This window comes from Nanorana parkeri, unplaced genomic scaffold (genome assembly GCF_000935625.1).
Source record: "Nanorana parkeri isolate BGI_ZX_2015 unplaced genomic scaffold, ASM93562v1 scaffold323, whole genome shotgun sequence".
In the NCBI taxonomy this organism is placed as follows: domain Eukaryota; kingdom Metazoa; phylum Chordata; class Amphibia; order Anura; family Dicroglossidae; genus Nanorana; species Nanorana parkeri.
The window spans coordinates 243,181-268,745 of record NW_017306591.1 but is presented as its reverse complement, the minus strand read 5'-3'; the positions used below and the strand labels follow the sequence as shown (position 1 = coordinate 268,745).

Sequence of the window (25,565 nt, the reverse complement as noted above, 5' to 3'; positions counted from 1 at the left end):
TAGCGTGGGGACACACACACACGGCCAACTAGCGTGGGGGGGAGGGCACACACACGGCCAACTAGCGTGGGGGGGAGGGCACACACACGGCCAACTGCAATCAAGGGAGAGCAGGGATTGGGGGCAAGTTTAGCATCGGTCAGGACATTCAAAAAAATATGCAGTCACGTGAGCTGCACAACAACTGTCTGATGGGCTCTAAGACGTTAAACCCAAAACTGCACAAAGCTTTAAACAAAACAGGCATCAGATCCTACAGATGTGACAAACATGGACTTGCGTCACAAAGAAAATATATATAGATAGAGAGATAGAGAGATATAGAGATATATATATATATTATTATACAATATCGAATGCCCTGCAATCTGGGGCAGTTACGGACAGCTTGTTCCGGCATCAGTATTATTGCGGCCCGATACAATAGAAAATATGTTTGTTGTTTTATTAATCCTCGCAACAATCCCCAGCGACAGAACACGCACAACGTCCACCAACTCCCTAGGAGTCAACCAGCGACATTCTTTGTCCCCGTCAATGTACATTGTCATTTCTGTGGTTGCCTCCCTTCTGTGCTCACAAATGGAGCTCTTAGAGTGTACACTTCTGTGAAGAAAAGGTGTTTATATATAGAGCAGTATCCTCCACCGCCTCATGTACACCTTCCCACCATGGTACAGGTACATGGACTGAGCGTGTAAACAAGGGGATAGGATGGAACTGTAGTAAAAAGGAACCTCTTCACCCTTCCCCACCAATAGTTAAGTTGCAATGCTGTGAGAATTAAAGAGATTGTGTTGCGTATTTTCAGTGACTACTTCCAGCCAATACGGCAATGTCTGTCTTGATGTGGTGTTCCATCGAAATCTCCAACTACCTCACTTCCGGTGCTCAGAAAGACTGGAGCTCTGTACAGTTGCGGTGCGCATGCGCGCAGAACGTTTTCAGAATACTAGTCGAGTTTGCCACCTGCTGAATATTGTTAAAATGCACATGTCTGACTGCAACAGCTCCGTCAGTCTTTGTGTTTTGCAGTCTTAACGCCGTCTGGTCGAAATCTCCAACTTGCAAGTACCCGGCAGTGAGGTATTTGGAGATTTCGTCGAGTTGGAGCTTTCGATAGAACAGTGGCATTTTTCTTGTCTGCCATCGAACGTTCTCTTGTGTATTTTATAAACAGATTTTGAGATTCTCCTTTGAGTAGTTATCTGTATATTAGGCAGTGTGGTCTATCTTTTAGCCTAACAACTGCTGAAATAAAATCATGTAGCCACACGGCACGTCTTGCTGCAAGTCATGTTAGGCACTTGGTAAAGCTGGCATGGTTATAAAAATTGGCTGCGAATTCTAAGAGCCCTTTTACATGGAGTTTCCAATCCAATGTTAAGTCTATGGGCAGCCAGATCTAAAATGGACGGGCGTCCGTTCACATCCTGTCACCCTTGGCCCCAGCCAGGTCCGGAAAAATAAACGGATCAGAGTTCGGTTTCACTAGACCCGATTGTGCCGGATCTGGGTAATCTGAAGTAAACGGACACAAGTTTGTGTACATCCGATTCCACATATACCAACATGGGTCCGGTAATTTCAGTTTTTTGCTCCATCGCAAGAAGGACACGGATGTCACAACTGAGCAACAGGAAATATGTGCATGGATCCCCTCCTGAACGGACCGTGGAAAAGGGGCCTAAATGGTGGGTGGCCGGCCCTGCTGGAATTACCTGGCTCAACAATCTTCGATTGGAAAAAAAAATCTAAGGAGCCATCCAGAAAATGGTTGGCCAATCAGCTACAGTCACTTTTTTGGGTATTTTGACACCCATTAGCTGCTGGAATGCAACAGCCAGCGAGGGGAAGATTCCTCCATGCATGCCGTTTAGCGTTCAGCCCGAGAGGACAAATTATGTATGGATAGCTTTAGGCTTGCAAAGCATGGGAGCAGCAGCGACTTGGCAGGATGCATGGCCTACATGAGGATCATTTGCAGCATGACGCATGCAGCTTAACACGCACATGTCTGTGTGTTGCATAAAGAAAGGCCATTTAGTTTGAACGGGTGCTGAATGCAAGAAAAATCACGCGGAGCACGCAGATCATTCATACCTGTTGGAGTGCAATTAAGAATGACTGGCAATGCATACACACACCGCGTTGCAGTAATGTCTGTTATCACATGGGTTATTATATGCGCTGTGGTATGAACGAGTCCTTAAAGGAGCAAAGCGTCTGCCACCACATGCACCTATATTCGCAAACTATGTTCCTTTACGTCACGTTTTACCTGTGTATCTAAAGCACTTTAGACTATAGGATTCCCTTTAAGACTGTTATGGTGAAGCGGAAAAACACCCTTTGAGGATTACTGAACCCTGCGTACCGCTAATCGTCTATGATCCAGCCTTGAATGGCTCGCCAAAAACAGTATGCGGATAAAAATAGAAAAAAGAAAAACAAAATGAACGGGCAGGGAGAGGGAGAGCAGCCTACATCCCAGACTTGGAGACAAAGAGATCCTGTTTTGGATAAGCTGCACATTAACACACTCTGTACCAGGAAAGCAGAACCGCGTTCTGGTGGAAAACCCCCATTACTAGTATGTCAGATTTATTTACTGAAATGGGAATCTCCATTAAAACTGATTTCTCTGTTGGAGATTTTAGTTTCTTTCACTTTCAATCTCTCATGCTTATTAGATCCCATACTAAGCAATTATCGCTAGGGATGCACAGATACAGTATTTGGGCGAGTACTGGTATTCAACCAAAAGCTTCGATACTTACCCCCGATACTGGAACTTCTGGTCAAAGGGAGATCTCCCTCTGACCAGCAGTGGCGAGGGAGCATGGAGCCGGCTTTCTTTCCAATTAGGAAGCCGGGTGGTGGGTTATGACCCACCTCCCCCGGCTTCCTGATTGGGTGGGAAGTCAGGCTGCCTAGCAACAAGTGAAGCTGACTTCCTAGCCAATTAGGAAGCTGGGCGTCACGTAATGACCCGCCTCCCTGATTGGTCAGGAAGCCAGGCTGCCTGGGAAGCCAGGCTGCCTGGGAACAAGTAAAGCTGGCTTCCTAGGCAAACAGGAAGCTGGAAGGCGGGTCATGATGTGCCGCTCGGCTTCCTGATTGGTCAGGATGCCTAGCAACGAGTGAAGCCGGCTTCCTAGCCAATCAGGAAGCCAAAGGGCACCTCGTGACCCACCGTCCGGCTTCCCGATTGGTCAGGAAGCCAGGCAGCCTCGGCAAGTGAAGCCGGTGTTTTTTCGATAGAACACCAGCTTCCCAGGCAATCAGGAAGAAGGACCATGGGTCATGATCCGCCACCCGACTTCCTGATAATCGGGGCACATGGCACCAGTACTCCGTATGGGCGAGTACCGGAAAAAAAATATATCGGTACTCTATACCGAAAAACTGGTATCAGTGCATCCCTAATTACTGCCAAAGCTGCTTCAATTTGTGGCATCATTAGGCACAACTGACCAGTTCTTTAAGATGGTACAGGGATCCTACAACTGAAATCTGTATATTATCTGTTCATAAGAACACAAAGACATTTCCTGCTGGCTCCATAGACTCAGGTTACAGGCAGCAGACTCCACACACATTATTCATGGTTTGGTTTCCTTGGCCGGCAATCCTAATATGGCATCAATTCCTCATTGTTCTCTTGCTGCTTCCAGACCAAAACCAGCTAACCGTTTAACCCTCCCAACCCTAACGTCTTGCAGTCTGACTGCAACAGCCCACAAAGAATGACTTTTTGGGCTTTATTAAAGACACTGTGAAGAGCAAGGATGTTGTTCTGATTGCAGCAGCTTTAATATCCAGCCAGAGATTAACTTTGTCAGTTTAAAGCAGACACGGCAATAAAAGATTGTTTCTGGTTTGCTGGTACGGGGTGATTGTTTCGGTTGCCATCAAATGTAGGAGCATTGAAGAAGTCATCAATAAACACAAGCTGAACAAGGAGTCCTATGGCTGGCTCAGTTCATCTTTTCATTTACTACACTTTTAGGCAATGGAGACCATGCTAAAGATAAACCAACCAGCCACATTGCAGTCTCCTTGTGAAGTTTGTGTTTATTAATATTTGAGGTGGTGATATCAGAATAACTTTGAAACCTTGGAAATTACCCATCTAGTAATCCCTGGCATTACCCATCTTCACTAGTTTGCCAAGTCAAAGACTCTCTGCATTCATTACGTTTGCTGAGAATCCTTGCGTCATCACCAAATGCCAAGTTCATAGTTTTAGCTATGATCCATACTTGGCCATGAAATCCAATGGATAACCAAAGCCAACTCCCTAAAAAAGAGTCACCAGGCCTGGACAGAAAGAGAGGGAAAGGTTCCTTCATTAAAGAGGAACTTGGCCCACTAATTTACCCGTCTCTAAAACAGTTACTTTCAGGGGGGGTCAAGGTTGCCGGCTCTCAACCGAACTTTCAAGCCATCAAGTGGCTGCTGTCATAGCTGATCACATGTGAAGCACCATGGCAACTGCAATGCAAATAGGTCAAAATTGCACCTTCCTACCTTCTTTGGCTGTAAAAGGATAGGAGGGCATAGTTCGACTTTAATTTTATGAGCACATGTTAAAATTAATGAGCATATCGTAAGTAACTTTAGGTATCCACTAGGCATGCACCGATACTCGCCAAAATGCTCCGTTACCTCCTAGAATCTCCCTCTGACCGGTAGTGCCTATGGAGAATGGAGGCGGCTTCCTTTTCAATCAGGAAGCCGGGTGGTGGGTTATGACCCACCTCCTGGCTTCCTAAAAGGCTAGGAAGCCGGCTTCACTTGTTGCTAGGCAGCCTTGCTCCTGACCAATCAGGGAGCCGGACGGCACCTCATGACCCGCCGTCTGGCTTCCTGATTGGTCAGGAAGCCAAGCAACCTCGGCAAGTGAAACCAGTGTTCTTTTTCGATAGAACACCAGCTTCCCAGACATCAGGAAGCCGGGTGGCGGGTAATCCGTACAACAGCAAAAAGTTTCTCAGCACACTCACCAGCCAGCATGCAAAAAAACTTGTCTGACCGCTAATGTTAAAAACAGAAGTGTAGATACACGTCTTCTGCAGAAAATGTGAAAACCGCACAGCCGCGCCAAGGCACCTCTTATAGTGCGGTCCTAATTTTTACCATTTTTTTTACCATCTCGGAGCACATGTGGCAAAAGATAAAATTGGGTGCAGGTTTGTCAGGAGGAAGCCCAACCTCCTTAAAAAAGGCGCAGGGACGCACAAGGAACCCCACACATCACAACGGCAGCTGAGACCCCCCCCCCATGCGTCACTGCACCAAATCAGTCAAGCAAAACAAATGGCAAATGCACTCATCAATTCGTCAACAGCTTTACAGCAAGGTGCACATGGAAGGGCTTTATACACATACAATTGATGAGTGTGTTTACCATTTGTTTTGCTTTCCTGATAATCAGGACACACTATAGGCGAGTACGGAATTTTTTTTTCTTTCCGGTAGTCATAACCAAAAAACCGGCATCGGCGCATTCCTAGTAACAAGCTCAGCACAGTTCTAGATTGACAGAAAAATGAGAAACATTTTACGCATCCAGATTGAGACCATTCTTGCTGAACGGTTCCTATTCATTCCAATGGTCTGTTGGTGAAGCTTCAGAGATTTCAGGGCCACATAGTCGAAAAAAAGGATTGTGGATGTTTTTTTTATGAACCCTTTTCTCTTTTTCAATGAACAAAGTCCATGATGACGCTTGCTGGGTCATGGACTGACTGTTTTTATAAAGTCAATGCTCTCCATCCATGAATTTATCCTACAGGTCAGCCAATGTGCTCCACCAACAAGAACAAGAAAAATAAATCATTTCCCCGACAGGCTTATCTGTAATAAATACAATGAGTCATGTATTATATTCCCCGGAGCCTGGCGTAAAGATACAAGAACATTTTGGTCCATTCTGAAAAGATCATGACTCTCGCATGGTTGCAAGGCGAGTATAGTTCTTAAGCTTGAAAGACAGACTCCCCCCTTCAAAACTTCCAGGGTAGCTGATTCAGCGATTCATGAATCACAATGACCTCATATCCTTACCACAAGAGTTCAAATCTCAATTTTCCCTTGCTTGCCTTTCCGCATATCAGCAGGACATGCACAGGAAAGGTCATGCATATGTATGTACTACACACGAGTTTGTTAGTCTCACGCTCACTGCAAGTTTTATTACCTTACAGGCCAGAAACAAAACGTTTGCTAAAAAGACACAAGTCACCTTTAAAAAAAAAAAAAACACACTGGTATTACATTTTAAAGGGCCAGTAAATCTGAATGACAGTGCTGGTTCATAAGGGCTCTTAATACCATTCACAAACATAAGAGTTCCAGGTGCATTTTGAAAACATGAGATTAGATTGTCCTATACAATGATGGTTTTCCATCAGTAATTCCACTGCAGAACACAGCAGACAGGCATACGTATGTGCACTCGACTCTCCTCTGGTCTATTGCTACTTGCAGACAGGAGGTCTCCGGGAGAACTTTGGGCATTGAGACATATAGCAATCATTGTTGCACTGCCAGGACCTTTTTATGGTCCTGCCAAGTTGGGTGACGGCTTTTTTTACATGGGCACTGAAACGCATGTTCCTTTGAACAATTGATGCAACTCACCCAGACATTTTCCATGACGTTGGAAAAAAAAAAAAAGTGTACAATATTCAGTGCTTTTGACTACTATTTGGCTACAATGCAGTGGGTGGTAGATGACCGCTGCAAGTCTGAATTAATGTGACAATAAATATTAAGCTCTAATAGCCGACACAGGAAACGGCACTCTGTACAAATCTAAAAATTATATTATTTGTGAAGGGTGCAAGTAGCTCTTGTACAAGACATGAACTTCATTTAATGTACGCTGGCCCTTTAAAACTAGTTGAATCAATGTGTCACTTTGGCTGATGGAGAAGCGGAGGCTGAGTGGTCCTGCAACATGTTTTACGGAAGGGAGGGAAGGTTTGCGTTATGCTTCAGTGCCCGACAATTTTACACGGATGAAGCAGTGTGGGTTAAACATTCCGCAGTGACAGTGTCAGGGGAAAAAAAAATGCTGCTGAGGGGTACTTACGTCACTCATCAGACCTTTAAAGACCACCAGCTCCGACTTCAGTCTCTCAATTTTCTCGTTGAGCTCATCGTGGACATTGTAGGACTCTTGAGCCTCCTAAAAACCAAAAACAGAGAGAGATGTCAAGAACCAGGTTTTCCATCTTGTTGGGTTTGACGTCTCCATTCTTTGTAGGCCTCGCCCCATCTTACCTCCTGAAGAGTCTCCACCATGGACTCTAGGTTTGTCCTCTTGGCGTACTCTTCTTCCCATCTGGAAAACAAAAATACAGGATCATTAAACTATTTCTTTTAGCTGCTGAAAAATAATGAAGGCAGGGAAGAAAAAAAAAAAAAGAACAAAAACAGAACTAAACTATTTTTGTGTTCTCTGAATACGTGATGACATTATTGCCTTGTGCTGTACATGATCTACCTCGAGGCCACCGTTCCACTCCCTTGAGTGACTATTCATTCTTAAGCAATATTGACCATAGTCTGCATAACTGAAGATGAAAGCTCATAATGACATTAAAAACCATAAACAGTTGGTGTCTAAGCTGGAGGCTTGCATGCTTCCTACATTCCTACATATAGCCAAAAATCTCTGTGCAAATTGTCAAACTACAAAAGATTTAAAAAAGACCCTGTCACTGTGACAGAGCCTCTTAAAAAGTCCACCTTCCAAATCATCTTTTGCAATGCTCCTCCATGGTTTCTTTGAAGCCATAGCAAATACCCAGTGTTCCCGGGTCTAAGGAAGCATGTGACCTCCTCCAATGATGTAGTGCTTGGGCATAAGCAGCCAACCACAATGCCTAAACACTATCATATGAGGAAGAGGATGTGACCACATGCAGGGCTGGTGCTGGACTATTTTGTGTTCTAGGCAAGACCAGCTACTTGAACCCCCAGCCCCGCTCCCGCGGCACAACCCCCAATCCCCCCTGCGTGGCCCCATTCTCCTGCTGGTTAGCTTCCACAGGTGACAGGTGAATGTAAGCAGCCGGGAGCAATAGCCAGACTGCTATCGGCTATTTTAATTTGAAATAGCCAATAGCAGGCTGGCTATTGAAACCCCCCGACTGAGCAGCAGAAGAGTGGACCTGAGAGAGAAAGTTGTCTCTCAGTTTCCGCTCCTCTGCTCAGTCGGCAGGTGCAATAGCCAGCCTGCTATTGGCTTTTGCAATTTGAAATAGACCGGGGGGTGCCATGGGGTGGGGTTAGTGGTCTAGGCTGCGCCCTAGTCAGCAGTGCGCCCTAGGCGGCTGCGTAGTTTGCCTAGTGGTAGCAAAGGCCTTGACCACATGACAAAAAGGATTGCAAAAGATTGGACTTCCAGCCCTGATGGAGGAATATAGCAGTGGGGGAGCCATAGTTAAAAGGAGAATACAAGTGGGTAGAGGGGGTGGCCTTTAAGAGATCGTGTCACTGCCCTGAATGGACAAACCCGAGTCTCTAACATTCCTTATTGGCTACAGTCACCAGTCAAGTATTCTGACAAAAATACATTAACAGACACGGGAGATCTCGCCATCCATGCTCTTTAGCGTGAATGGAGGGAAATTGAGTGATTTCTCTTGTTCCGTCTGCGGGGTATGACCAGTTTTAGACTTGACAGTTTGATAAAAATAGGTTTTCTATTTGCGAAAGCCAGAACAACAAAAACCAGTCTATGGTGGGCGTGTTAGAGAATTCCATTTCTGTGTTACAAAGAGGAAGTGAAAAAGGAGGTTCCCAGATCACCAACAATTATGAGTGGTGTCATCTATATTACATTACAACAATGTTATCAATTAAAAAAAAATCATCATAGCCTGTACTCCTCTCTGCATGCATTTACAAGTCTTCATTTAGTTTTTACTGGAGTGTAATATGTAGCGTACTTTCCACAACTCCACGGACTGTTTCAGAGTGTAACGTCTGTGACACAAGCTCTCCTGTTCTACTGCTTGGTGTGGATGTTCCGTGCTTCAGAAGTCTTGTGATCCCGAGATTCATTGCTAGTTGTGTTTACCTCTATGCACGACAGCAGATTTATGACCCTCGCATCTGTTTGTCAAATATTTCTATCCACCTTACTAGGAAAGATGAAGAACCCTGCTAATAACTGCACTGCCTTGTCTCTTAGGTCTCGTTCACACCTAGGCGTATTGCACATGCGCGACCGTCGCGCGTTTGTAATAAAGTCGCGCGTTTCCGAAGGCTACTTGGCTGTATCCCAATGGAAACGCGCAACAAAAACGGCCCAAAGTAGTACCTGTACTTTTTCAGGCGTGGGCCGTTTTGTAGCGCGTTAGGGACGGGCGGAAATACGCCAAGGTGGGAACGAGACCATTGACTACAATGGGATTTATATTTTTGAGCGTTTTGTAGAGCGTTCGTCGAGCGTAGAACGCGCTACAAAACGTTCAGGTGTGAACGAGGGCTTAAAAAGGAGAACTATGGGGTCAGAGCTTTTCCACGTAGTTTTCCTAAGGGTCACGGGAGGACACAAACTAGTGTTCTGCCGTGACCCAAGGCTCAGTATACCGCGAGCTACAGCTTATTATATACTGAGACGCCTGCAGCAGGGACGAATCACGACAATACCGTCTGGATCCACCCAGCTGCGGGATTGACAGCTGGCTCTGCCTATCCAGCTGTGCCCTCCCCCGTCAGTTTCGCCAGTCAGCGCTGGAGGATCGGACAGGGGAGGGGGGAGGGATCCCTGCAGGGAGCCGTGAGTGACAGGCCCGGCTCTCTGCAGGGATAGATCGAGAAGTGAGCGAGCGACGGTATGTGTTCGCTCACTTCCCGATCTACTGAGCCGACTTGTGACAGTCTCATTGTCACAGGTCGGCTCAGATTATGAGGCTGAGTGAAAATCACTCGCCTCATGATTCTCCTTTAATAAAATATGAAAAACAACTCTTTATATGGTAATTTTGTTGCTGGGATTTAAAGTATTTCTAATTTTTTCCCCCTCAATTTTGCATAGAGTAGAGAACAGTTAAACTCCGTCTGCTTTCCTTTTGTTATCGGTTTCTCATTGGAGAGATTTCCCTTCACTTCCTGTCCTAACGACATAAGTCATAAGAGGAAATCTCTCCAAAGCTAGGGAAATTTCCTTAGTTGTCACTGGAACAAAATGTCTCCATTGGAAGAGGTCCCTCACGATTCCTGTTTTAATGACAACGAAATTTTTTACGATTTCCCTTTACTTTTTGAACTTGTGACAGTGGTCACTACGCAAGGAGAGGATGACTCTCCGAGGACACACACGGCAATAAAAACCTGACAAGGTTTCTAACCGTTTCTCATACCATTCAAGACCAAAAATGTTTGGCTTGAGCCAATGTGAAGTTGGTCTAGATTAAAAAGGAGAACTATGGGGTTAAGTCTTTTCCCCATAGTTCTCCTTAGGGTAACGGGAGGACACAAACTAGCGTCCTCCCGTCACCCTAGGCTCAGTATATAGGGAGCTGTAGCTCGCGGTATACTGAGACGCCGCAGCTGAAGGGGATCCCGACAATTGTGCCGGGACCCGCCCAGCTGCATGACTGACAGCTGGCTCTGCCTATCTAGAGGCGGAGCCAGCTGTACCCGCCCCTCCCCCGTCTGATCCACCAGTCAGCGCTGGCGGATCGTAGTGGGGAATCCAGCCCCTGTCACGGCAGAGAGCCGTGACAGGATCGAGAGGTGAGCGAACGCCGGTATGTGTTCGCTCACCTCCCGATCTACTGAGCCGACCTGTGACAGTCTCATTGTCACAGGTCGGCTAGAACTATGAGGTGAGTGAAAAGCACCCGCCCCTCATAGTTCTCCTTTAAGAAGAAATATTATATAGGAATTTAAACCTACACGGGTTTCTTTTATTTACTGTGTGACCACAAAACCTTCCTGTTATGAATTGGGTATACATTGTGTTATTTGTCTGGTGAATAAGACTTTAGGCGGTGCAGCTATTTATAAAACATTGCCAGGTCTCGTAATAAGCTGTAAAAATCATTACTTGAAATGAGGCAAGAGACACATTCCAGAATCACAAATCTATACGTCCTCGTCAATATATCTCTGTCAGCCTGGAGCTGGAATGTGTCTGCCTCAGATCACAGAACCGGTCAATCGATTGAGAAAAGCAGGCAGACATAGAAGGTGGATGGGTAACACGATATACCGTTCAATTCCTGTGCAATATCATTTAAAAAAGGACCAGCGACTTGGAGACATTTTATCAAATCGGGGATGTCTGTGCCATCACCAAAATACTCTAGGAGCGGGCCTATCGCTTAGTCCTAAAACTGGTTAAAAAGATAAAGGCCAGTGTAGGGTCACCCAAGAGACCACTAAACATCGATATTCCAGCTTTGGATAGAGGTTGGTAGGCCAACTAACCCACTGCACCTGAGATTCTAGCTACTTCAACCCACAGAGAACGCTGCAAAAAAAGACATGAGGACAGCGAGCTGGAGCCATCGCGTCATTGGAGCCCCAAAGTCATAAAAGAAGACAGTTGAGGGGTTCAATACGACATTACAAACTTTTGATTGAAATATTAATTTTGATAGACTTGCCCTTGAAAGTGAGGCAATCATCTCAAATAAAGAAGGTGAGCCAGGTCCCTGAAGAAAACTTAAAGGAGAACTATGGAGGCGATTTCCACACATCTCATAATTCTAGCCGACCTGTGACAATGAGACTGTCAGAGGTCGGATCAGTAGATCGGGAGGTGAGCGAACACATACCGGCGTTCACTGACTTCTCGATCCTGTCACGGCTCTCTGCCCTGACAGAGGAGGGGCTGGATTCCCCCTCCCTGCTCCGATCCACCAGCGCTGACTGGCGGAACGGACGGGGGAGGGGGCGGGTACAGCTGGCTCTGCCTCTAGATAGGCAGAGCCAGCTGTCAGTCACGCAGCTGGGCAGATCTCGACATCGATGATGACATCGGGATCCGCTCCGGCTTGCAAGCCTTAGCTCGCGGTATACTGAGGTTAGGGTAACGGGAGGACGCTAGTTTGTGTCCTCCCGTTATCCTAAGGAGAACTATGGGGAAAAACACTGACCCCCATAGTTCTCCTTTAAGGCCCCCGAAAATATCAGCTATGCCAGTCAGTCATTCTCATGAGAGAGTCACGTTTTCATTTTAAGAATGGCGGCAAGCTAGGTAGGAGTCCACACAGGAATAATACGCTGAGGATCAATCATAGATGGGTCGAACATTTCTCTTGTTGCATATAGGTTGCCCATATCGATTCAAGGCTGGTCAGACCTTTCTATTCAAGGGGACATGTGATAGAAACAAAATGGATTCAAAATTACTTCAGCGGTCCACATGCTCTGAATGAAGAGGGGATGGAATAGCTCAGGATTTGGCAACCTTGGCAATACAGCTGTGGTTAAACAAAAGTACCTTGAGGCATTGTAAGACTGACAGCGACAGGCATGACTCCCAGAGAGGGGCGTAGATTATGGAGGTTGCCTAACCCTTTGATAGAACAGGAGCCCCACGCATAGACCTTCATCTGGTCCGGTGACCTTTGCCAAGGCATCCACCACTTGATATCTGCCGTGGGATTTTTTTAGGGGTCGCCTCAGCACCTTGTATAATCAAAGCAGCCAATTAATGGACTGTGCCGAACCCAGGGGGTGGACAAATGAATATGAAAATCAGGAGCCAGTCTACCCAATCCAGAAGCCAGCAGGATCCTGTTTAGGAGCCAGCTTCACTGACGACCTCCAAGTTGGGCACCAGCTGTAATTTTTAGGAGCATTGGCGACCTTGCTCCTGGGATTTGTCCAGCCCTGGCCTAACCAGTCTTCTGCTTCTGGTCCTCCAGACTGGGACCGAGTGGCAGCCGACACAGAATTTCTTTTTAATACCCAAGCTTATTTTAAGTAATCTTAAATGCTGATGTTTATCTACAGGGATGCGCTGAGCAGCGGCGGCCGTAATCTCCTTAGAAAGCGCAGGAAGTGAGGATGCGGCTATCTCTCCCCGATCTCTATACACAGACGGAGAGCTCCATATTCAGTTTCACAGAACGCACTAAATTTAGCTACCTCATTCAATCTTAACACACAGATAGAAAAAAAAAAACGCCACAGATATAGTCTGCCTCAGCGCCTGGAGTGCGGCCAGAACTCCTTCTCCAGCAGTCCTCATCCTGCGGCATGTGAAATATGTCTCTATTTCAGCTGCATTCCAGCCAACAGCAAATGTGTTTAGCAGGAGGAGGGAACCGGTGCAGCTTCGCTCCCAAATCATCTCACTGGAGAAAGGCAAAATGAGTCCGACAGCCTCGTATTTAACTCGTCTCTCCGGCAGCTCGTTAACGCTGCGCATACAAAGTGCTTGTTAAGTAAGAACTCCAGCCTTAAGCTGCCCACAAACCTTACAATTTATCTGCAGATTTTCTGTGGGCAGATGGAAAAAGTGCAACAGATTGGCCCAGGTGGAGATTACTCCTTACTAGGGATGCACAGATACTTTTCGAGTACCAGTGCCGATACTTGGCATTTTCATGAGAACTACCGGGGTTGCAGAGGTTGCAGCTGGGATCGGGCTCTGGCGCTCCACCACTGTCCTGAAATCATCAGTCTGTATTGATTTAGAAAAACTGTCACATGACCATAAACAAAAATGTATCAGTACTCGTACTTGTAAAACTGGTATCTGTGCATCACTTTATTTATATTTATAAAAACAAAATCGTACAATAAAACAGAGATGTACAAATCCCAGGAGCTCCTTACAAATGACAGCGGCCTCCTAACTTTTGGAGCTCAAAAGTATCGGTACATGTACTCGTACTTGTACCGAGTACTGTACTTGGTATCTGTGCAACCCTACACCATACACACAGTTAAGTGATGGAGGAATCTGTTGCATCTTTTCCATCTGACCAAAGAAAAAATGCAGATAAATTGTAAGGTGTGTGGGCAGCTTAAAGGAGATCCCCCCCCCCCTCATAGTTCTCATTTAAAACAGCATGCTGAAATCATTGGAGACGGGCTGTAGATGGACAGATGTCACACTAAGAAATATGGGCAGAACATGAAACCAATACCTGGGACCTGCAGAGATCTACCCTGCGGAGGGTTAGAAAAGTTACGTTTAACGAGAATCATTCTCTTTGGGAAGAATACACCAGCTTGGTCCTTACAAGTAATGGCCCAAATCTGATTGGGATCTCAGGATCTATAGAACAAAGGCAGGCATGTGACTTAAAGTGGAGCTTGTAGTAACTACATGGCTGCTTGAGTTACTGATGTATCACAATACACAGGTGAAACTCGAATAATTAGAATATGGTGCAAAGTTCATTTATTTCACTAATGCAACTTATGCGGTGAAACTAATATATGAGAGAGACTCATTACATGCAAAGCAAGATAGTTCAAGCCGTGATTTGTCATCATTGTGATGATTATGGCTTACAGCTCATGAAAACCCCAAGAACCCCAAATCCACAAACTCAAAAAAGTCGATTATTACATGCAATCAATAAAACGAGGATTGTACATAGAACAATATCGCACCTCTGAAAAGTACAAGCATGCATATGTACTCAGTACTTGGTTTGGGCCCCTTTTGCAGCACTTACTGCAATTACTTTTGCACGATATTCTAATTATTCGAGTTTCACCTGTATATGGAAATCATATTTTTAGCAGAGCTTTAGTATTTAAAAGGACATCCAGTAACTTTGCCTAGAGCTAATGCCATCTGCTGCAGGCAGGAGGAAGCTTTTCCTCAGTCTCCTCTCCCCCCAGTGATCAGATTGTACACTGCAACTTTGTATCCAGTCACAAGGTGAGAGGTTGCAGCAGGGGCTTATCTGTGTCAGACATTTTGTGAATATAGGCACTGTGTCATCCCCGAGCTGGTGCTCTATCGAAATCTCCAACTACCTCACTTCCGGTGCTCAGAAAGACTAGAGCTCTGTACAGTTGCGGTGCGCTGGCACGCATAGAGTATTCAGAATACTCGTGGAGTTTGCCACCTGCTGAATATTGTTTAAATGCAGCTGTACAGAAGCTCCGTCAGTCTTTGTGTTTTGCAGTCTAACGCCGTCTGGTCGCAAAGCTCCAACTTGCAAGTACCCGGCAGTGAGGTAGTTGGAGATTGATAGAACACCGGCATCTCAGTCCAGGAAGTATATGGTGGTGACCCTCCTGAATAAAGTAGCTTCGCCTTTCTGGAGAGAAGAAGAAGAGCAGATGAAGGCATTGTCAGGGTGAGTACTGTGATCCATGTGAGAAGTAATACACCAACAAATTACTGTGCATGCCTGGCCTTAACATTAATATATATATGGATGACAGGTTCACTTTAACTTGGGTTTGTTAAAATCCTTGCGATGGATGTAGCCGACCTGGTGGGGATTTTTTGTTCCACTGATAAACAGTTTCACTTTATTCATTTACTAGAAAAAGAAAAAACAACCTGTAAGCCCCAGATCATTGTTCAGTGTGAACGTTGCGCCCAGTGACAATGGCCGCCGGGGGAAATGACATAAGAGTCAGATCAATATTCTCAGGCTAGCCGCCTCTTCTGCATATAACAGACAGGTGCACAGGTGACACAGACTCCCCAATCTCAGATTCTGACTTTCCTGAGGATGTACACCAAACCCCCCCAGGGAGAGACACAAAGCATGTCAAGTCAAATGAATCACAGGCCATAGAGGATGATCAACGGCTCAGGTATTTCATACACAGGTAACTTTCCCGCCTTCTCATGACTAAGCCCCAATAAAATCCAATAACGCTAAACTATTATTATTATTATTATTATTACACAGAGTGATGGAATGAGAGAAATTTAAGTAAATTCTCATTACACCTACACAAATCGCCGTTTTTACACAAGGGAATGAGAGTCCAATTGACTCTTTCTGAAAATACACACTATGCCATGTTCACAGGCCCTGTAAAATGGGAAGACTACAAGTCCCATCTGAATCCAGCCCGCTCAGCCATGTCATCCATTCACAGATCCAAGAATGGGAGGGACTACAAGCCCCATTGGATTCTGCCCGCTCAGCCATGTCATCTATTCACAGATCCATGAATGTATATTACCTCCACCGATACCCAGGGCTGAAGGTTGTATATGACCTTACTCCACCGATACCCAGGGCTGAAGGTTGTATATGACCTTACTCCACCGATACCCAGGGCTGAAGGTTGTATATGACCTTACTCCACCGATACCCAGGGCTGAAGGTTGTATATGACCTTACTCCACAGATACCCAGGGCTGAAGATTGTATATAACCTTACTCCACAGATACCCAGGGCTGAAGATTGTATATGACCTTACTCCACTGATACCCAGGGCTAAAGATTGTAGATGACCTCACTCCACCGATACCCAGGGCTGAAGGATGTAGATGACCTTACTCCACCGATACCCCAGGGCTGAAGGTTGTATATGACCTTACTCCACCGATACCCAGGGCTGAAGGTTGTATATGACCTTACTCCACCGATACCCCAGGGCTGAAGATTTTATATCAGTGGAATAAGGTCATATACTATCTGCAGCCCTGGGCATCAATGGAGTATGGTCATATACAATCTTCAGCCCTGGGTATGACCTTACTCCACTGTTACCCAGGGCTGAAGATTGTATATGACCTTACTCCACTGATACCCAGGGCTGAAGATTGTATATGACCTTACTCCACTGAAACCCAGGGCTGAAGATTGTATATGACCTTACTCCATTGATGCCCATGGCAGAAGAAGGTATATTAAGAGAGGTTACAGGTCCAATCTGTCACCACAGCAGAGGGACTTTTACAGTAAAGCTCAATGGAGTAGAAGTGAGGCGACAACGTCGTAATTGTTGTCCATTGATTACTTCCGCAAAGCCATACCTTCATATGGACCTGGGACTGGAGGAGCAGTCTTGGTTGAAATGCTTTGCAGGCTCTTTCATTAATATTAAAATGTATTAATTTTTTTAAAGGTGGACTATGCCTTTAAATGGGCTTTATACAGACTGTCGACTTTGATTTGACTTACAAAATGCGATCATGTGCTTTCTTTTTGGTAGACAATGTTAAATATTTAGAAGCGGCACTGGAGGACATAGCATAACAGGGAGGAGGCAGATGGGCCCGAGGCAATAAGCGGGCCGGTGGAATCCATTCATAGACCAAATAAAACCAGCACTAGGTAGACCAGGGCATGTTTTTTTTTTCTCCATGTTTCAGCCATCCAGTTTTATGTTACATGTCATTAACTTCCCTTAACAGGACACTCTTCATGTCCGCGGTCATTAGAGCGAAGCATGTGAATAGCGGTCGATGGGTTATTGATGAAGGAAGGTACACTGGTAATTTTAGCAGAATTGAGGCTATTGATTACACAGATGGGGAAAAAACAGAAGCTCTATATTAAGAAGTAATTTGTATTGTAGGCTGCTTTATGTGAATCGTTTCTGTATGGCGGTATGCGGAGAACACGAATCATTGCTGGTATTATGGACCTGATGTCATACACCATGCCGTGCTTTAATCGCAGAGCAACCATTATCATCATCATTGCTAATCAATCTAGCAAAAGGTGGGATTCTATGGGAGAAAAATCACAATACTGATGCTATGGTGCAATGACAGCAACCTGGAAGCAAGATTTCATTGGAGTTTGGCTATAAACAGGGCGGCAGCTTGACTCCTTCATTATCTGTGTATTATAAATTAAAATAGGAATCTACCGGGGAAGCATGAACCATCACCTGGTGGGGTGCATCTCACCACTGGCAGCCCCAAGAAATCAAAGAAGCCAGTATGTGACTAAATTGGTATTTCAGTGCCAGGCAGGTTGCCATTAGAGTGGACTTGGCCTTAACAGGGCAAGCTCACAGAGTAGAATGTATTAGCGGTTTCTCAAAATCAAGTCACACACACACCAAAATGGGGCTCCTGAGTTCCAATCAGGTCACATTCCATTGATGTCCAGGGCAGAAAGTTGCATTTTTTTTTTGCTCTTGATTTTGCGCAATGCAAAAGTTTGGATATTGCCACCGATACCCAGGGCTGAAGATTGCATATTACCTCACTCCACTGATGCCTGGGGATGAAGATTGCATATTGCCTAACTCCACTAATGCCCTCGGATGAAGATTGCATATTGCCTAACTCCACTAATGCCCGGGGATGAAGATTGCATATTGCCTCACTGCACTGATGCCCTGGAATGAAGATGCATATTGCCTAACTCCACTGATGCCCTGGGATGAAGATTGTATATTATGCTTAACAAACGACTCACTTTGCATAGCAAAGGGACCACGCGACTGTCTGCCTTGACAATGCAGTTTTTTTTTCAGGATTTTTTTTCCTTCAGTGGCTTCAAAACAAGACTGAGCCTTAAAGCACCTTCATTATGCATAGAAATTACAGGTCACCTTTGAAGATCTCACTTGAAAAAGAACAGGTCGGATAAAATATCTAGTTGTTAAGAACGGTTAAGTGTAACCATTCCACGGCCTGTGTCAACAATATGTTCCGTCAGCAAAGCTGGTAATGGCAGCTCTCTGGGAACTGGTCCTATAAACGGCCGCTCAGTCATGCACAGTCCTCGAGAGTCCTGTAATTACAGGCCGTCTGAGTAGCGAGTGGCCAGATGCTGAATTTTAATCCGAGCTGCATTTCCTGGCGGTGCTCCAGAGGAAGCATTAAGTTGATAAAACAGAACCCCCGCACTCCGCCCGGCCTTAAATCACTGCTCAGCAAGAGCACCTGGCCTGACAGCGCCAGAGAATGGCAAAACGAACAACCTGTGCAATCATCATTCATACAGGGAACCAAGCATGCAATGTTAACCCCTCCATTGCTTCAATACAACAAAGGCACATCAGGCGCTAAGGGCTTTGCTCTGATCGTGCAGCACAGAAATGGACTTTGGCGGTTCAGGCAGCCATAGCATACCGAGCCTTCTAATTCTACTGTTACAGGCCATGCCCCATCACAGGCATCTCATTTGTATATAGAGATCCATTCATATATTTGTCCCTACTTTAAAAGCTTAACTCCAGACAAACAACTAAAAAAAACACATATGGGAGTTGTCTTGCCTGCCGAAGGATTTGGATTTCTGTCCATACAGTTCTGACATTTACACAGCCCTGCCAGCCTGGTGACCTCACAGTTTAGCAATAAAGCATGGTCACCTCCCTGCCCCCAGTCTGTGACTGGAGAATGAAGAAGCAGCAGCAGACTGATTAGCTCTCTGCTCTCCCCACCTGTTTGCACATGTGAATTTAGGATACCCAATCAGACCCAAGTACACGAGGCTGAATCATGTCAAATTCAGGTATTTATTACTAGTTTTATTTAAAATACATTTAATTAAAAACAAAACTTGCCTAACTTTATTGGTATTCCTTTAAATATCTGCCTAGAATTTAGCATAATGTCCAGAGCCGAGTCACACAAGCAGTCACGTTTGGGGTGGATCCCAAATGACCCACCAGTATGTTATTGGATTGTGTGAGCAGACCAGAGCTCAGAGAGCTGGGGTACTCAAGCTCAGCACTCCAGTTGTGGTAAAACTGTGGCCGCCAGCATCCTGCAGTGCCTCATGTGACTTTTAGCTCCACAACACATGGAGTGCCAAAGTTGCCTATCCTTGTCATAGAGGAAACCCACAAAAGAAGACAACCATCTAAGCTCAGCACTGATCGTGCACTAAAAGAAATTGAACCCAGGACCCCTAGAAAGAGTGGGAACCACTGTAGGCATTGTAATGACAAAATGAAAACAAGTGACTACATCTACCAGAAAAGAAAGAATTCCCATGAAGTCCGTTGCCTTATTGGAGAGTTTACAGAGCCGGTCACATGGGAAGGAGAGGGATGAGGTCTACACTTTCTCATCAGTCTGGTGATGCCACCAGTGAAGTATGCGGAGGAAACAGTCTGTATATGGAGCGAGGCCTGGAACGTCTCCTTAAACTCCAGACAGCTGCTGTTTCACTTAAAACCTTAAAATTCCCAGATCCCAGTGACTGCCAAGAAAGTCTGGCTCTGCACAACCTATTGTAATCAGGCTCAATTCAGAACTCTGCAGAAGATCACATGAGCCCCCATTGGCCAATCACAGGCGGCGATTACAGATCATTGTTAATGAACAAATGCAGACGTTTTACTGAGCCATTTTCTCATTTTTATCCCTGTGATAATCTGCCATGTGGAAATGACCGACTCTACTGCGAGCTGCTATTCCCATTGGAGGGCTGGACCGACTCTACTGCGAGCTGCTATTTCCATTCGAGGGCTGGACCGACTCTCTACTGCGAGCTGCTATTTCCCATTCGAGGGCTGGATACTTGTTACCAAACACAATGATGCACCACAAGCTGGTGATGGACAGCTTCCATCAGAGGCAACGGAGACTGGTTTACTATACAATGATAGATATTCTTTAGAACCTGGTCCTCTATGCTGGATTTGCAACCTTTCTGTATGCTTGGCATGCATTCAGGGCAGGGATGTCCAAACTCCGGCCCTCCAGCTGTGGGTGAAACTACAGATCCCATGAAGCATCTCTCTCCGGGAGTCATATCTTTGGCTGTGAGAATCTTGCAAAGCCTCATGGGATTCGTAGTTCCACCACAGCTGGAGGGCCGCAGTTTGGACATCCCTGATTTAGGGCGAGTTTACATGCAATCTGCACTAGTTTGTTGGGTTCTGCCAGCCAATGAAATGTTAAGCAAATTTGAGGTTCCCATGAAGGGGGTAGTTACATCAGCCATTAAAATGTTGAGCATATTTGGGAGGTTCCAATGGAAGGGGGTGGTCACGTCAGCCAATGAAATGTTGAGCAAATTTGAGGTTCCCATGGAAAGGAATGGTCAGGTCAGCCAATGAAACATTGGGCAAATTTGAGGTTCCCATGGAAAGGAATGGTCAGGTCAGCCAATGAAACATTGGGCAAATTTGAGGTTCCCATAGAAGGGAACGGTCACATCAGGCATTAAAATGTTGAGCATATTTGGAGGTTCCAATGGAAGGGGGTGGTCACGTCAGCCAATGAAATGTTGAGCAAATTTGAGGTTCCCATGGAAAGGAATGGTCAGGTCAGCCAATGAAACATTGGGCAAATTTGAGGTTCCCATGGAAGAGGATGGTCACATTAGTCAATGAAATGTTAAGCAAATTTGAAGGTGTTGGTTAATTCAGCTAATGAAATGTTGGGCAAATTTGAGGTTTCCATGGGAGGTGGTGGTTTCATCAAATGCATTTTACATACATTTGCATGTGCTGCCATTGCCATCAATAAGGCCTACATCATGCAAACAATTACGAAAATTGCTTGCAGCAGTGAGTCATACGACGACTCATGGCCATTCTATGACTGGGCTGGATACAATCAATCACTTCTCTATGTAAAACAAGATTCAGCAGAACTGACATATTTTTTTTATTAAAGTGAGTCGCTTGCTTCCTTTTCCTCTTAAAGTGAACCTGCCAGACAATTATAAAAACGTGCCAGCCATCTGTACAATGAAAGCATCTCTATTGGCCACTGAAACACCCTCACTGTATTCAGGTGAAACTGCCTCCTGGATGCCTAATCAAATCGATCAATCAATCAGTTCATGGCCATCTGTATTCCCTCTAACCCCAATCATATAACCCAGAATGCCTTGCAGCCAAGGAAACCAAAGCATACTTCATCGCTGGAAAGCCTTTAATTGTTTACAAAAGCGAACCTGCGGTCAAAACACTCAAGGTAAATGACAGATCCGAACCGCTCTTCAGCACACGCAATGCGCTTTGTTAAACATAAAACAAATTTATAGAAAATCATCTATAATTATAAAAGATTATAAATAAGCAAAAAAAAAAAAAGTGTGATCGTGAATCCTGAAGTCTCGCCCCGATCGCGTTTTATTCCCCACTTGAAGATGTAAGGTCTGGGATAATGGGATAAAGGAGACAATGGAAGTAATCCGTAAAAGGAAGCAAAATAACGAGACTTTCCTGGCAACAAAGGTTTGTCTATACATAAAGTAGAGGAGATTTATGGAGGATTTGCGGCTGGCAAGTTGTTGGTCGCACCCAACCTTACACACCCCGGCGATGTGAGTAGATGGGGATGTGCCGGTGGAAATCATCACTTGCCAGGACACATGACTGATGTTTAAATTATAATGTATACATATACAGTATATATTACACACACACACTATTAAAATTGCTATCCCACTCAAATTCTATCCCGCTCCTAATAACCATAGCGATCTAGACGTTTGCAAACCTGCTTATTAAAGATGGCCATAGGATGGACTTCAATGCACTGACACCATTTCACTCAGCCCTGGGAATATGCACTCCCTTGTTGTCACCGCACTCGCAGCCTTCTGAACTACAACTCAACATCTACACCAGAGGTGCCCATTAGGTAGATGGTGATCTAGCAGTAGCTCTCTAAGCTGATGCTGGTAGATCAGGAAGGGTGTGAATGGCGGCCCCTTTATTCTTATTTGGTATATTTATTTAGCTGTGCGCACATGATTACCTATTAGCCTGAGTCTGCTGAGCCGAGCTCCCCGACACCTTTCTGGTGGATACTGGTGGTTGAAGTGCTATGTATTACATCAAAGAATATTAGTGCACACAGTCTGTTGCAAAATACAGCAAGGTGAGCCAGGAGAGAGAGCGGGGAGAGACAACCAGGGGAGAGAGAGAGAGCAAGGAGAGACAACCAGGGGAGAGAGAGAGCAAGGAGAGACAACCAGGGGAGAGAGAGAGCAAGGAGAGACAACCAGGGGGGAGAGAGAGAGCAAGGAGAGAGAGGAGAGACAGCCAGGAAAGAGAGGAACGACAGCCAGGAAAGAGAGCAAGGAGCGACAGCCAGGAGAGAGAGCGAGGGAGTTTTTTTTTTCGTTGGTAGATCTCATGTAGCTCGTCATTTGAAAAGTAGATCTTAACACAAAAATTGTGGGCACCGCTGATCTACACAGTGTATCATCATCACTGCTTGCTGGAAGCAATGCATGACGGGATATGAGGTTTTGAACAGTAGCATCATCATTGCTTGCTGGAGGCAATGCATGATGGGATATGTGGTCTTGAACAATGTACCATCATCATTGCTTGCTGGAGGCAATGCATGATTGGATATGTGGTCTTGACAAATGGAGATTGCATCACATCAAGCAGCAGGGAAGAGACGCAAAGCACACTGGGAATCCAGGAAGTTGTTGGAAGTGACGGGCAGACAGAAGGCAGCACTCTACATAAAAGGGATTTTTTTTTTTTTTAGCGAGTAAGCTTTGATTGTATTATCAGAAATAACTCCAGTATGTATTCCTATTACAATGCCGATGTTATAATAGGAGGAGAAGATATGCTGGGTCTTCACAAATCCTTCAACCTGAACAAGGAAAAACCGACACCCGTCCAGCTAGCGGTTGGGGAGAATTTGCCATGCAAGCAATTGTAAATAGCCAGAGCAGCAGAATTTTGGTCAAATTGTATATATGGATTTTCTTCCTATTTTGTGCCTTTAGTTGCAGACAAAATAAAGTTCCAAAAACTGCAAACGCTGTTAGCCCGAAATTGAAGCAGAAAGTACAGAAAAGGAAATGAGAAGGTCCCTGATCTGTGATGTGGTTTCCATGGTTTAAAAACAAAACAGGTATAATTATAAAGAAGAAAACTCGGGTGGAAACCACTTCCTCCAGCACGACTGCAAATAAATGCCAGGCTCGGATGAAGAGCGGCACATCCTCCGCGTCAAACCCCGGAGAAAGACTCTTCACATTAACATTTGGACTGGCAGCCACTCGGGGAGCTGAAAAACAGGTCATTCATTGTCCAGGAAAAGCCGTTCCATTATTACTACAATGTCTCATAATCACAACACAGATGATTATTTTTTTTACCCCTGAGATCTGCAGATGGCAATAAAGGCAGCCCCAGTATTTAAAGAGGAATTACAGTAATTACAAAACTAACCCTTGCAGTGGGGCTACCCATACAGTTACAGAATGAAGTGCTCATTTTGGTCAAATTGCAGAATTTTGGTCAAATTGTATATATGGATTTTCTTCCTATTATGTGCTTTTAGTTGCAGACAAAATAAGTTCTAAAACCTGCAAACGCTGTTAGCCCAAAATTGAAGCAGAAAGTACAGAAAAGGAAATAAGAAGGTCCCTGATCTGTGATGTGGTTTCCATGGTTGCCATTTTGGCCTAGGGGGCTCAAATAAAGCAGATATACCTGATCTCTGACCTGATCCTCGGTCCCCGTAGGCTCTTTCCCTCCCCCCAGGTTCCATCAGTCTAAGGACAGCTGACATCATCACGTTTAATGCAGGTCCATTGACTTGCATTAGACACGATGACATGGAGGGACATACCACAGACCCACCCACTGCAAGTGTAAGTTTTATAAAACCCAGGAATTCTTCTTTAAAAAAGGTTCAGTACACCTGTCGCAAAGAAATAGATCAGTGTTGCTGCATTCATTATATCATTTTTATTCAATGACTAAAGTGCCTTCGCTACTTTTTTTAAATAAAGCTTTTATTTAAAAATTTTCAATACAAAAATTTGTACCCATGCGGACTCGCAGGTCCAGGTACATAGAAGACAGTCAAGACCTATAGCAAGTAAAAGGGTATACACAAAAGAAAAAGTCAAACAGAATCCCCAGATGTTTCGTGGTGTATGCACGTGAGGGCGCACACACTCTCAAAAGGCATTGTAAACTGGTCCGGGAGACCGGTCATCGGCAACCATGTGGCCGGCTATCTAGATCATGGAAATATATAGTGGGCTATTCCTACCAGCCTTCGCTACTTTAGCATTGCCCCTGCGATCAGGGCATCTCTGGTGCAATGTAGAAGGCCCTTATGGGAGGTATGGACTTCCCGCTATGGGGCAGGAGGAGGTGCAACTACAGCTTACTGTACACACAGTCATCCTCTCTAGTGGTCTTGTTGACCACCGTCACCAGGGCAGATATTGATGGGAAATCCAAAATTTTAAAGTCATCACCAGAAGAGCAATAAAAAAGGGCAAACCTTACAATGGGGGACCGGTTTCTGACGACAATTGTCTAAGAGGGGATTAGCCGTACTTTGCAGACATAGAACATTGGTTTCTCACTTCCTGTGGCATCTACAGGACATGAAGTGAACTCTCTTCCCAATGTCCAAAACATTAGCCTGATGAGATTTATCATTCCTTATGCCATGCAAAATAAAAACCAATATATTGGTTTTAGACACTTTAAAGTAAACCTGTTGTCTGCTATTCTACAGCATTTTGGGTTGAAGCAAGTGCCATTCACACGACAAAGGCCTATGTAATTTTACATAGGGCGACAATTCACCCTTCAATGCATTCTTAATTTCACACGTCCCGTTCTTTGCCCACTAATCAAACATTGTGCAGAACGGGGAAATGTTTACATCACATTAAAGTGAGACTCCCGGGGGTAGGGGGGGGGGGGGAGGCGCCAAACAAACGTCTGT

At 45.1% G+C, this 25,565-nt stretch overlaps 1 protein-coding gene across 1 annotated transcript in view; it reads right to left on the bottom strand.

Annotated features, from left to right (window-relative positions):
• Positions 1-25,565, bottom strand: part of IFFO2 (intermediate filament family orphan 2) — an 86,489-nt gene that overhangs the window by 12,089 nt on the left and 48,835 nt on the right. Inside the window, exons 3-4 of the mRNA XM_018558171.1 lie at positions 7,294-7,354; positions 7,103-7,198 (exon numbers count right to left, since the gene is read on the bottom strand). Coding sequence (XP_018413673.1) covers positions 7,103-7,198; positions 7,294-7,354 — 157 coding nt within the window. The remainder of the gene's footprint in view (positions 1-7,102; positions 7,199-7,293; positions 7,355-25,565) is intronic.